Source organism: Lycium barbarum, chromosome 5 (assembly GCF_019175385.1).
Source record: "Lycium barbarum isolate Lr01 chromosome 5, ASM1917538v2, whole genome shotgun sequence".
Taxonomy (NCBI): domain Eukaryota; kingdom Viridiplantae; phylum Streptophyta; class Magnoliopsida; order Solanales; family Solanaceae; genus Lycium; species Lycium barbarum.
The window spans coordinates 117976703-117987793 of record NC_083341.1 but is presented as its reverse complement, the minus strand read 5'-3'; the positions used below and the strand labels follow the sequence as shown (position 1 = coordinate 117987793).

The following is an 11091-nucleotide window of genomic DNA, read 5'->3' as shown; positions in this document are numbered from 1 at the left end:
TGAAGAAATGAATTAAAGGTTTAAGGAATGCTCAACCAAATCTTCAAATCTTCAACCCCAAAGTGTGGTGTAGGAACCTAGTCTCCAAAACTTGTATGAAATGGCCAAAGATGAGTTTTACAAACCTAGCATTCTATTTATAGAAGTGCCAAAACGGGAACAAAATCTAGACAAAAATACCCTGCGTGCACAATATGCTACTCGCATCTTGTGTCGCATGTGCAACATGCCAGTCGCATGTTGTGCAAATATCTCTGTCAGCACATGCTGCAGCAAGTGCTGCTCGTATGCACAACATTCTACTCGCATGTGCTGCTAGCATGTGCCTCATTTCAGCTATTTTTGCTCCATTTTGCTCCGTTATGCTCTTCGGACATCTTATCCTACAAAATGACATAAATACACGAAAAGTAACAACAAAAGTGCTTGAAGAGTCACAAAAGCTTAAGGAATTAGCATCGAATATCCCGTAATTTCACGGGACATCAACACCCCCAACATAAAGTCTTTGTTTGTCCTCAAGCAAATCAAAACCAAAATCTCAATGAGGATCCATCAATACAAGCTTAAGTAGTGCTACTATCATTTTCAAAGCACATTTTTTTCATCTAAGCACAACTCTCATGACTTTGGTTGGTACCAATAATTAGGCTACAAGCATGTGACCTTTAACCAAATAACTCCCTCATTTCAAAATACAATTTCAAGAATGCAATAGAGATTCTAAACAATCAAGCAACAACACTCAAGCCTCAATAAGTGACTCAAAACCACTAGCTTACTAGATATGCTCATTTGACTTAGCTTGAAAGTTTTCAACATCGCCAATCTATCGTAATCCACATGCCCTCACAAGAAAGAATGTTCCAAAATCACTATATTCACAAAAACAACACAAGGGACATATACACGAAGTCACTCACACTCAACAAAGCAATTCTAGTGCTAACAAATATCACACCATAAGCTTGCCCTTATTTTCAATCATCACTAACTTAAGAACATTCGGTCGGAGATCATATAGGGACTTTTTAAGCTTGTAATATGGGCTTAGGGAAGGGTAGGATAAGTATTTGGGATACAAGTGACTACGCCCTCCTTGAACACTACACAATACCTTTTGTCCACTTTCCTCTTCATTTCAAAACATCACTCCTTTCTTTGCATACTAGTTTCCCTAATTATTCCAACTTTTTTTTGTGCAACCATTTTCTTGATTTCTAAATTATTATTATTTTTCACAAAGATACATTTTTTTTTGCACAAAAAGTTTGCAACCTTTTTGTATTTTTCAAATTTTCTTCATTTCTTTTGACTTTTTCACAACATCAATCTTCACCACTTCTCAAGCAACACTAACACCCTCAACTTAGGCGTTTGGCCTCAAATTCGCAATTTAACGTTCAAGAAGGGAAAGGTTCAAAAGAGATAATTTCATCAAAAAGGGTAAAGGCTTGTAATGTGGCAATCAAAGAAAAGGTCATAGGCTCAAATGGGGTTACTAGTGATATTATTTATGCAATGGTAGGCTAGAAAGGCTAAAGAGGTTTTTTCAAAAATCACAAAGATAGCCCAAGGTTATATCTCCAACCAACATAATCAAAATTAGCATTGAAAGACTAACCTGGAAGTTCTAGATGATAAAAGTAAACACAAGAATTATTCAACAAACACTCACCACACATGGCATATGAACTAGTCAGGATGGATCAATTTCACTTCCTAAGCAAGAACAACTAGTGAAATATCTCATAATCAAAAGTAAACACAACTAGTAGGTAAAGAGTCACCAAATGAGCCAAAAAATTGTCACAAAGATCATTTTTTCCTATGCACCTTGCTTTTTAACTTTCACAAAACAATTTAAAGGGGTATTCGCATTTCAATTTCACATGCAAGAGACGAACTCTATTAGTACCAAACAAGCCAAGAGTTTTCACATTTTTCCTCAAAGAAGCACCTACATTTAAAATTTTGAAAAAACGACTTAAATTTTTTTTAAAAAACAATGGGTTGCCTCCCACCAAGCGCTTGATTTAACGTTGCAGTACGACGGTTACCTTTACCACTTTTCCCTCCACTTGGAGGATATGAATTTTCGGCCCAACTTTGAATCAAGATTATGATGACGCTCATGGGGCGGTGGTAGAAAAGCAAAGAGGCCAACTCTCGGGTGTCGCATCTTGTACTTTTTGGCCTTTAAGTGAGGGATGTCATTTTGTCTTCTAGGCATAGAAAACTTCAAAATAAAAACGTCTTGTTCTTCACCTCCAAAATTCTCCATAGGCTTGGTTAGTTAAATTTCCATATCATCCACTAAGCACAATGTCAAAAATATGGTTTGAATGTGGTCTAAGACGCTCCATTTTTAAATTTGCTCTATCTTGGACATCCTCACCCCCAAATGAACTAGAGTCAATTTCAACATTTTCCATGACACCGATTGACTCTAATTCCCTTTTTTCTTTGGCATCTCCAATAAGCATGGATTCGGTTGGAGGTGTTCAATTCTTGATTCCTCAATTTCATGATTGGCCTCCAACACAGGCATTATCTTCTCATATTGAGCATTTGAGAGTTCATTTTGATATTGTTCAAATGCCCATGGAAGATTTTTGTGTTCATTCATCAAGCCATTTTGGAGACTAGTTTCCAAGTACTCCGCCAAGGCTTTTTGCTTTTCATTTCCTCCTTCAAGTAGGCATTCCATCATGAGCTTGAACTCTCCATTTTGACTATTCTCAACTTTTTCCACTTCCATTTCTGTATCATTGTCACAACCAAAAGTAGAATCGTCATAGTGGGGGTTCGGGGAAGGGAAGGACATATAAGCACAATTAGCCCAATGGCCATTTTGACCACCACATCTATCACATATGCTCCACTCATGGGTTCGAGATTGTGCACAAAATCCTCCCTCGGGAGACTTTAAACAATTTTGCCAAGAATAGGGTCCTCCACAATAAGGACAAGGGTCATCAAAGTATAAACAACTTCCATCTGACCCATTCTCATGGAATGATGCCATTTATTTTTTATAAAAATAAAATCAAGCAAAGAAAACAACTACATAAATATTCACAAGTTTGGACAAAAGCAAGTAAGCTTAAATCCCAAACTAACCCAAATACGCCAAATTGTTCCCCCGAAACGGCGCCAAAATTGATAACATCCAAATCTATTCCTCAAAGAGAAAGTGTACACGGTCGTATGCAATATAATTTACCCAACTATGAGTCGGGGTCGATCCTACAGGGAACAATATATTAGGCGATTAAGAAAGAAAAGAATTTTCACTTACCAAGCTAAGCCAAACGATAGATAATATTTTGGTTTTTTAGAAAATTATAACTAATGCGGAAATGTAAACTAACCTAGAAAGCAAGTAAAATAATCAATGGCCCCAAGCATGGATACAAGAAACTCTCAAGTAACGATCCAATGTATTTTATGATTTTACAACTAAGAGCCGGTTTGTGTTGATAGATAATGGTTTCTAAAATCTCATTGAAAGTCTTCCAACCAAATCAATGAATTTCACTCTAAGCTTTTCCAAGCCTTAGAGTGTGATATTAGGCACAATCAATTTAACCTCAAGTAACTATCCTCTTCCGAGCTCAAGTTATTAGATGGGTTTAATGACCCAAATTCTTATTAATTAATCTTTCCCAACCTAGATTTCCTCTTCCGAGCTCAATCAAAGTAAATGGGCGAGTTTTAGGGTTAGTTAATCCCTTAAGAAACTTTAAAGAACAAGATTAATAAAAACAACAAAGACCCACTTCAATAGCAATAAAAATCATTCAATACATAAGCAAAACAAGAGTTTCATCCAACACTTTAATCATAGAATATTTCCATAAACAAGATTCAAGTGAAGAAAATAAATACTACACACTTAGATATACAATACAAAGCAAGGAATTGAAGAAATGAATTAAAGGTTTAAGGAATGCACAACCAAATCTTCAATCTCCAACCCCAAAGTGTGGTGTAGGAATCTAGTCTCCAAAACTTGTATGAAATGGCTAAAGATGAGTTTTACAAACCCTAGCATTCTATTTATAAAAGTGCCAAAACGGGAACAAAATCTGGACAAAAATACCTTGCATGCACAACATGCTACTCGCATCTTGTGTCGCATGTGCAACATACCAGTCGCATGTTGCACCAAACTGTAGCATGTTATGCAAATATCTTTTTAATTAATAAGTGTAAATAGCAGAAGTCTGTTTCTAGGGATGTTTTTATCAATTTCTTTCCATTTGTATCTGTTGAAATTCCACTAAATTCCAATTCAATTCAATTTAAGTAGAAAATTCTCTTATGTTGCTCGCATGCACAACATGCTACTCGCATGTGCCGCTAGCATGTGCCGCATTTTAGCCATTTTTGCTACATTTTGCTCCATTTTGCTCTGTTATGCTCTACGGACATCTTATCCTACAAAACGACATAAATACACGAAAAGTAACAACAAAAGTGCTTGAAGAGTCACAAAAGCTTAAGAAATTAGCATCGAATATCCCGTAATTTCACGGCACATCAAGCACCTTAGTAAAAAACAACCAAGAGACTCTATGATATGCCTTTGAGATATCTAACTTCATCACTACATTGACATCCTTAATCCTTAGTATGATGTCTAAAATAATTTCCTAAGTTAATAAGATATGTTTTACAATACTCCTTCCTTTCACAAATCCTGCTTGATTTAAAGACACAATATCTTATAATCTCTCAACTAGCCTTTCATGAAGCAATCTGGAAAATACCTGGTTAATAAAATTACTCAAACTAATTGGTCTCATGTCAGAAAAAGAATTAATGATATCCTTTTTTGGCAGGAGAACCAAATTAGTATGTGTAATAAACCTTGGTAACTCTGCTCCACAGAAAAAAGCAATCACCATATTGGCAATATCTTCCTTGATGGTATCCCAACAAATTTGATAAAACATACCAGTGAAGCCATCAGGACCCCTGCACTTTTAGCATTCAAAGCAAAACCACCTGCCTCACTTCCTCCCCTGTTGGAATATTTATAATATCCTCATTCATCTCATCAAGTATCACTGTATGAACATGATCCAGCATTTCAAAATCACTAGGGTCCTCCTCCTTTGTAAATTGTGCACTATAGAATCTGAGAGCTTCCTTTACTATTTCATCTTTCTCTTCTAGCCATACCCTATGCTGATTTTGAATCCTTCTCAACTATAATCTTTTTCTTCTTCCTTGCACATAAGAATAAAAGAATTTTGTATTTCCGTCACCATCTACAAACCACTGTATTCCAGCTTTCTGCTTCTAGAATTCCTCCTCCAAATGCAAAAATCTGTTGAGTTTTGCCTGGACCCTATGCAGATTCTCCCTATTACCAGGAGTTGGTTGCTATTCAAACAACTCTTCATGTACTTTGATCACATCTTCCAATGTTTCTATCTCTTTAAATATGTTTCCATAAGTCTCCTTACTCCACTGACTTAACCCTTCTTCACTTTTTTCATTTTATGATGAAAAAAAGTAAAAGGATCAGCCATAAAATCCACCTTCCAAAAATTTATTACTGTCTCCAAAAAGGTCTCATGTTTAGCCTAAAAGTTCAGAAATTTAAAGATTTTCTAAACTGGTTCCACATTCCGCGAGTATGAGATCAATATTGGAGCATGATCAGACCCTGTTCTGATCAAATGATTGATCTCAATTCCAGGATATTTGTCCTGTAAATCTTGATTCCCCAGACATCTATCCAACCTTTTGAATATGCAATACTCTCTACTCTGACCATTCCACCACGTATAAGTACTACCCTTAAAGCCCAAATCTGTCATCCCATAACTTTGAATACAAGCCCTAAAATCTTGAATTTCAGAAATTGTGACAGGCAATCCACCATATTTCTCAGCATCTGAAACAATAGTATTGAAATCACCTCCTATCAACCAAGGAAGCTGAATATATGGTGCCATGTCTTCTAAAGATTCCCATAAGTCCATTTTATCTCTCTGAGTACACTTAGCATACACCAAAGTAATCACCATCTCCTCTTGTGTACCTATTACTTTCAACTTCAAACTTAATTGTTGTACATGATCACTCAGAATCTGAAATTCAAATATATCATCTATAAACACCCAAATTTTCCTTGAGCAATTAGCCAAGGCATGCTGTAAACCAATTCTTCTTCTGTAATTTTCCAATTTTGAAACTTCTTGAAATGGTTCCATTAACCATATAAAACCAAAGTGGTACTTGTTCTGCATTTGTATCAACCTTGTAAAAGCCTCCATGGAATTCACAGATCTTATATTCCAAATCAGGGCATTCATCATTGATTGGACAATTTATTCTGGTATCTTCAAGTTTGAACACCAATGCCAGGTGGTACACTATGATCTCTTGTAGCCTTCTTCTTCCCTCTTCCCAAGCCTTTCTCTAAAATCTTAGGTGATACATCTCCTGCTCTAGCCACAACCTTTATATTTTGTTCCAATTTATGGACATCCAAATCCTGTTCTCCTGCTTTCTGAATTATTTGCCCCTTTTTATTGTTGATGCTGCTATGTCATTTTTTTTTTTGAATTGTTGCTGCTTTTCCTCACACTGTGATAAATTGTTTCTTATGCTCTTTCCTCTTCTTTGCTAAGTTCCTGCTTCTGACCACTTCTTTTCTTCTCAATTTCTACTAGTTGTGGATCTGCATTCTTCTCATTACCTGTCTCCTTCTTGTCACTTTCTTCATTGTCATGTTCAGTTGCCTCTTTCCCTTTATAAATTCTCATAGTATCTGGCTCCTTCTCCTGATCATACTTGCTAAGTTCTTCTTTCTGTTTAGATTGAGATGTCTTTATATTATCAATGTTTTGTGACCTAGCTGTACTTGTATTGCTTCTTATTGGACTTTCTTTTCTGCTTTAAACTTGATAGGACTATTTTGTGGCCTACTAATGAATTTGACACTACCCTTATGAGACATCCTACATTCTGCATTGTTTGGACTTGCATTTGCAGATTTTTCTTTTTGTTTGCATTTTACTTTAATTGCTGCTTCCTTCAACTTCCCTAATCTCTACTGTGTTGTTTTGGCTTTTATCACTGATTGTCTGTGGACTTGTTTGGTGTTGTTCCCAGTGCTAGCATCTCCCTCCTACTTCTTGATCATCTCCTTCCCCTAATATGTGAAAGGCATTGTGAGTTTCTACCTTCTCCTTTTCTTTTGTATCATCCTTACCCTCCACTTCTCCAATAATTACTCCACTTTTATCCCTTATGTATTTGTACTTCCTGCTTTGCATCCATTCTTGTTTGCCATGACTATGTCTCTCAAAACTCCTAGATTGCCCATCCTTCCTCTACATAATCTCTGTATCAGTCTCCTTATTCTTCTCAGCATTCTCTTTTTTCAAATCCTCTCTGTATTGGTTTTCCAGTTCAGGATGAAGTGATCTGCATTCTTTCTCATTGTGGCTCTATAACTTGCAATGTTTACAATATTTTGGTACAAAATCATAATTGATTGTCACCTATTCAGATTGAATTTTGCCAGTTTCATAATCCTCCTCTGTATTATGTATTCTCTTTGGATGGTCTAATAAAAAAATCCATTTCAACTTTGACTTTGGCACAGCTAGATCTGGTTCTATTTGCAGAAGCCAAGTCCACAACCAATGGCTTTCCAACTGCTGAAGCCAAAGAAAATACAGCATCTTTTGCAAAGAAATTAGGAGGTAACTCAGGGAAACTTATCCATGCCACAGCAACTGATGTCTCCTCATTGGGTTTGAACCAGGGATTCCAGATTAATGGTCTCATTTGGTAGTATCTTGAATGGATTTTGATGTAATAAGCAGGTGTTGACAACATCTTGGCATAGTTTTCCAACAAGTTTAGCCTTATCAGAATATGTCTTTCTTCAATTAATCCAATTTCAGACGGGCCTTTAATTGAACATTGCTAAGAAATTGCATCTCCTAATGCTTTAATGTCTATAATATCATATGAGAATTTACCTAGAATAGCATATTGCAAATTCTCCTTTAAGATCATTTTTTTAACTTTTAAGGATTTCCAAGTCATATGAGGTTCTCCATCAATGTACACAACTTTTTTAGGAGGAATCACTATCGTTTCCATATTGCTTTCAACAGGCTAGCATAATTATTCTTTGGTAATATTTCTTCAGATGTAGATGGCATAGGACTAGATGAATCCGATTGTGCTTGCTCACCGCTAGGCAAACTTTTAGGTTCCGAAATATCATGAGTAGAAATGGGTTTAGAAAGAGAGAGTGGTGGGAATTATGAGAAATTAGAAGTAAGGGCGGGCAGTACATCCACTGGTGGTGGCTGTCCGCTTGCAGCATTGGCCATTAAGGCTGGAAATAGTTGGTTTAGGTTTAGTCGTCGCTCAGACGGACAATTTTTATCAACATCCTTTATTCTCTCCCTTTCATCATGCATCATGTCGCTCATCTAAGACGCTCTCAAGCTCGCAACATACACTAGTTTTTACCTCATTCGCTCCGCACTCATTCACTGAATTTTACCATGTGTTCTTCATATTTTACACTTAATAATACCTCATTCTCACAACTCTCATGTTCACCACTCTCAACTATATCTACCATAAAATACGTTCTCGAGGGGAGCTTGAAGCTTTTGAGCTTTGTAGACATTAAAGGTAGCTTGTTTCTTCCACTCTCATCTTCAACTTTCCTTCTCGAACGTCTATCACTGCACTTCCAGTAGCTAAGAATGAATGCCCTAATATCATAGGGATCCTCTCAGCCGCAACAAAGTCTGACACAATAATGTTCGCCGGGAATATAAACTTTTTTATCTTCACCAATACATCTTCACACACTCCCTCAGGATACACAATCAACCTATTCATAAGCTACAACATGATTGTGGTTGTCCTCGGAGCTCCCAACCTAAGCTTTTTGGTACTTGGATAGGTGTATGAAATTCATGCTTGCCTCCAGATCATAGAGATAATTTCCAACATCAATGTCCCCAATAGAGATAGGGATGGGGAAGCTTCTCGAATCCTTAAGGTTTTGTGGAATCTTATTTAGGACCCCTGATGTACACTCTTTGGTGAGTGCAAATGTTTCAAAATCTGCCCACTTCTTCTAGTTTGAAACCACATCTCGAATGAACTTCCCGTACTTAGGGATGTTGCTCAACACATCAAGTAGAGGGATATTCATGGTTACCCCTCTCATCATCTCAAAGAACTTAGTAAGGCCCGAATCATATACCTTTTAAGCTACCCTTTGTGAAAAGGGTGGGGGAGGTAGTGGCACATTGTCCCAATTTCCCACCACACGATCCTCTTGAGGTATAAATTCCGATAGTTCTGGGTGAGTTGAAAATCGTGGCTTTTCAACATTAACCACCCTCTTCAAAGTCGACTCTGGCTCATGAGCTACCTTCTGTGTGGCCCATTCAATCTCTTTACCACTCTACAAAGTGATAGCATTAACTTTACCCCTAGAAGTTGTTTTAGAGGATTCATAAAAATAGTACTAAATATGGTGTATTAGTAATGTAGGGATTAGTCTTGCATGGATTAGCAATGCAGGCATTAGTTATGCTAAAATTATTTCTTATCCACTGTTAGGTGTGGTGTATTAAAAATTACATGCATTACATAATTTCTTAAAAAGATATTTATTTACAAAAATACCATCCAAATTCTTTAGCTTTGAGGGAATTCAAGGGAAATTTTGTCTTTAACTATGCTTATGCATGTATTAATAGTCTTGGTATTACTAATACCATGGTTTCCTATGTAGTAGTTATACATAGGATAATACCAAATAGCATGTATAACTAATACTTGCATTAGTTATATACAGGCTGAAAAGGTACACCAAACAAGGGATTAGTAATACAGAAAGCTAATGCATGTGTTATTTTCTCTCATACCTTCTACAAAATTACCCCTTAGGATTCGATTACACGTTTCTCTATAACTCACTTTTTTGTCTATTTTTTGTGCCCCAGCTAACTTTCCCATATGCAGTTCCAAGTTTTGAATGGCCTTAGCATATGAATGACTCTTCTCTATAAGATTTTCGAACATATCACTAATGCTTTGTTCAACCTTTAGTTGTGGCTGCTGCTGATAATTCCCCTTAGGTCTATTTCCACCATGGTTTCCACCCCAATCAGAATTAGGATGATTTTTCCAGTATAAGTTGTATGTATTACTGTACTAAGCATTCTGACTCATCCTCTAGTTCTGCTACCCCACAAAGTACATTGACATAGGATTGAGTTGGCATACATCACTAAGTTGGCATACGTCACTCGTGTGACCATCTCCACAAATCTCACAAGAAATATTCACTTGTTGTACCTGTTGTGTATGTGGTGCAAGAACAAGTTTTGTAGATGTAATCATCTTACTGACTTGATTAGTCAATGAAGATACTTCAGCCTTAGATGAGGTCAAAGCATCCACCTTAATAATAGGCTTTCTTAAAGTTGCAGATCTACTTATATCCCCTGCCAATTCTAATTATTCGAAGTAACTATGGAAAGTAATTCTTTAATCTCATCATAATCTTCATGCACTACCCTCCACAAGAAAAGTTTAGAAGAAACTTAGTATCATCATGTAAACTCCCCACAAACGTGTGGCCTAAGATCTAATTAGACTGCCCGTGATATGGACAATCATTGAGCAACTGCTTGAATTGCTCCCACACTTCAAATAAAGTTTCCCCTGTTTTCTGCTAAAACCCCACTATCTCGCTTCTCAACGTCTTAGTCTTTTTAGAAAAAAATAACTTTATCAAAAACTTCTTAGCAAGATCATCCCATGTGCGGATGGAATTTACAGTCTCCTTTTGTAACCATGCTTTAGTATGCCCCAACAATGGGAAGGAAAACAGTGTCAACCTGATATAGTCTGGAGTCACTCCAGTGAACAGGTTTGTATCAGTGATCTCCAAAAATCTACGAATGTGCTGTTGTAGGTCTTCATATGGTTTATATATAAATTGGCCCTGCGGTTGGATAAACTGCACCATGTTCTGCTTTAGCTCAAACCGTGCGGTAATAATAGGCCTTACATGGC

General features: G+C 36.8%; 1 protein-coding gene and 1 non-coding gene across 2 annotated transcripts; one reads left to right on the top strand and one right to left on the bottom strand.

Annotated features, from left to right (window-relative positions):
* Nucleotides 1-5624: 5624 nt before the first annotated feature.
* Nucleotides 5625-6332, bottom strand: LOC132639671 (uncharacterized). Its single transcript, XM_060356110.1, has one exon. The coding sequence runs from the start codon at nt 6330-6332 to the stop codon at nt 5625-5627; it is 708 nt and encodes a 235-aa protein (XP_060212093.1).
* A 4339-nt stretch (nt 6333-10671) lies between these two features.
* LOC132642991 (small nucleolar RNA R71) lies at nt 10672-10778 on the top strand. Its single transcript, XR_009583456.1, has one exon. It is a non-coding gene; the product is annotated as a small nucleolar RNA R71 (small nucleolar RNA).
* Nucleotides 10779-11091: the final 313 nt, after the last annotated feature.

Excerpts from the sequence above, each read along its gene's own strand:
- LOC132639671 (XM_060356110.1), bottom strand. The coding sequence starts at position 6,332 with ATGAATGCCCTGATTTGGAATATAAGATCTGTGAATTCCATGGAGGCT.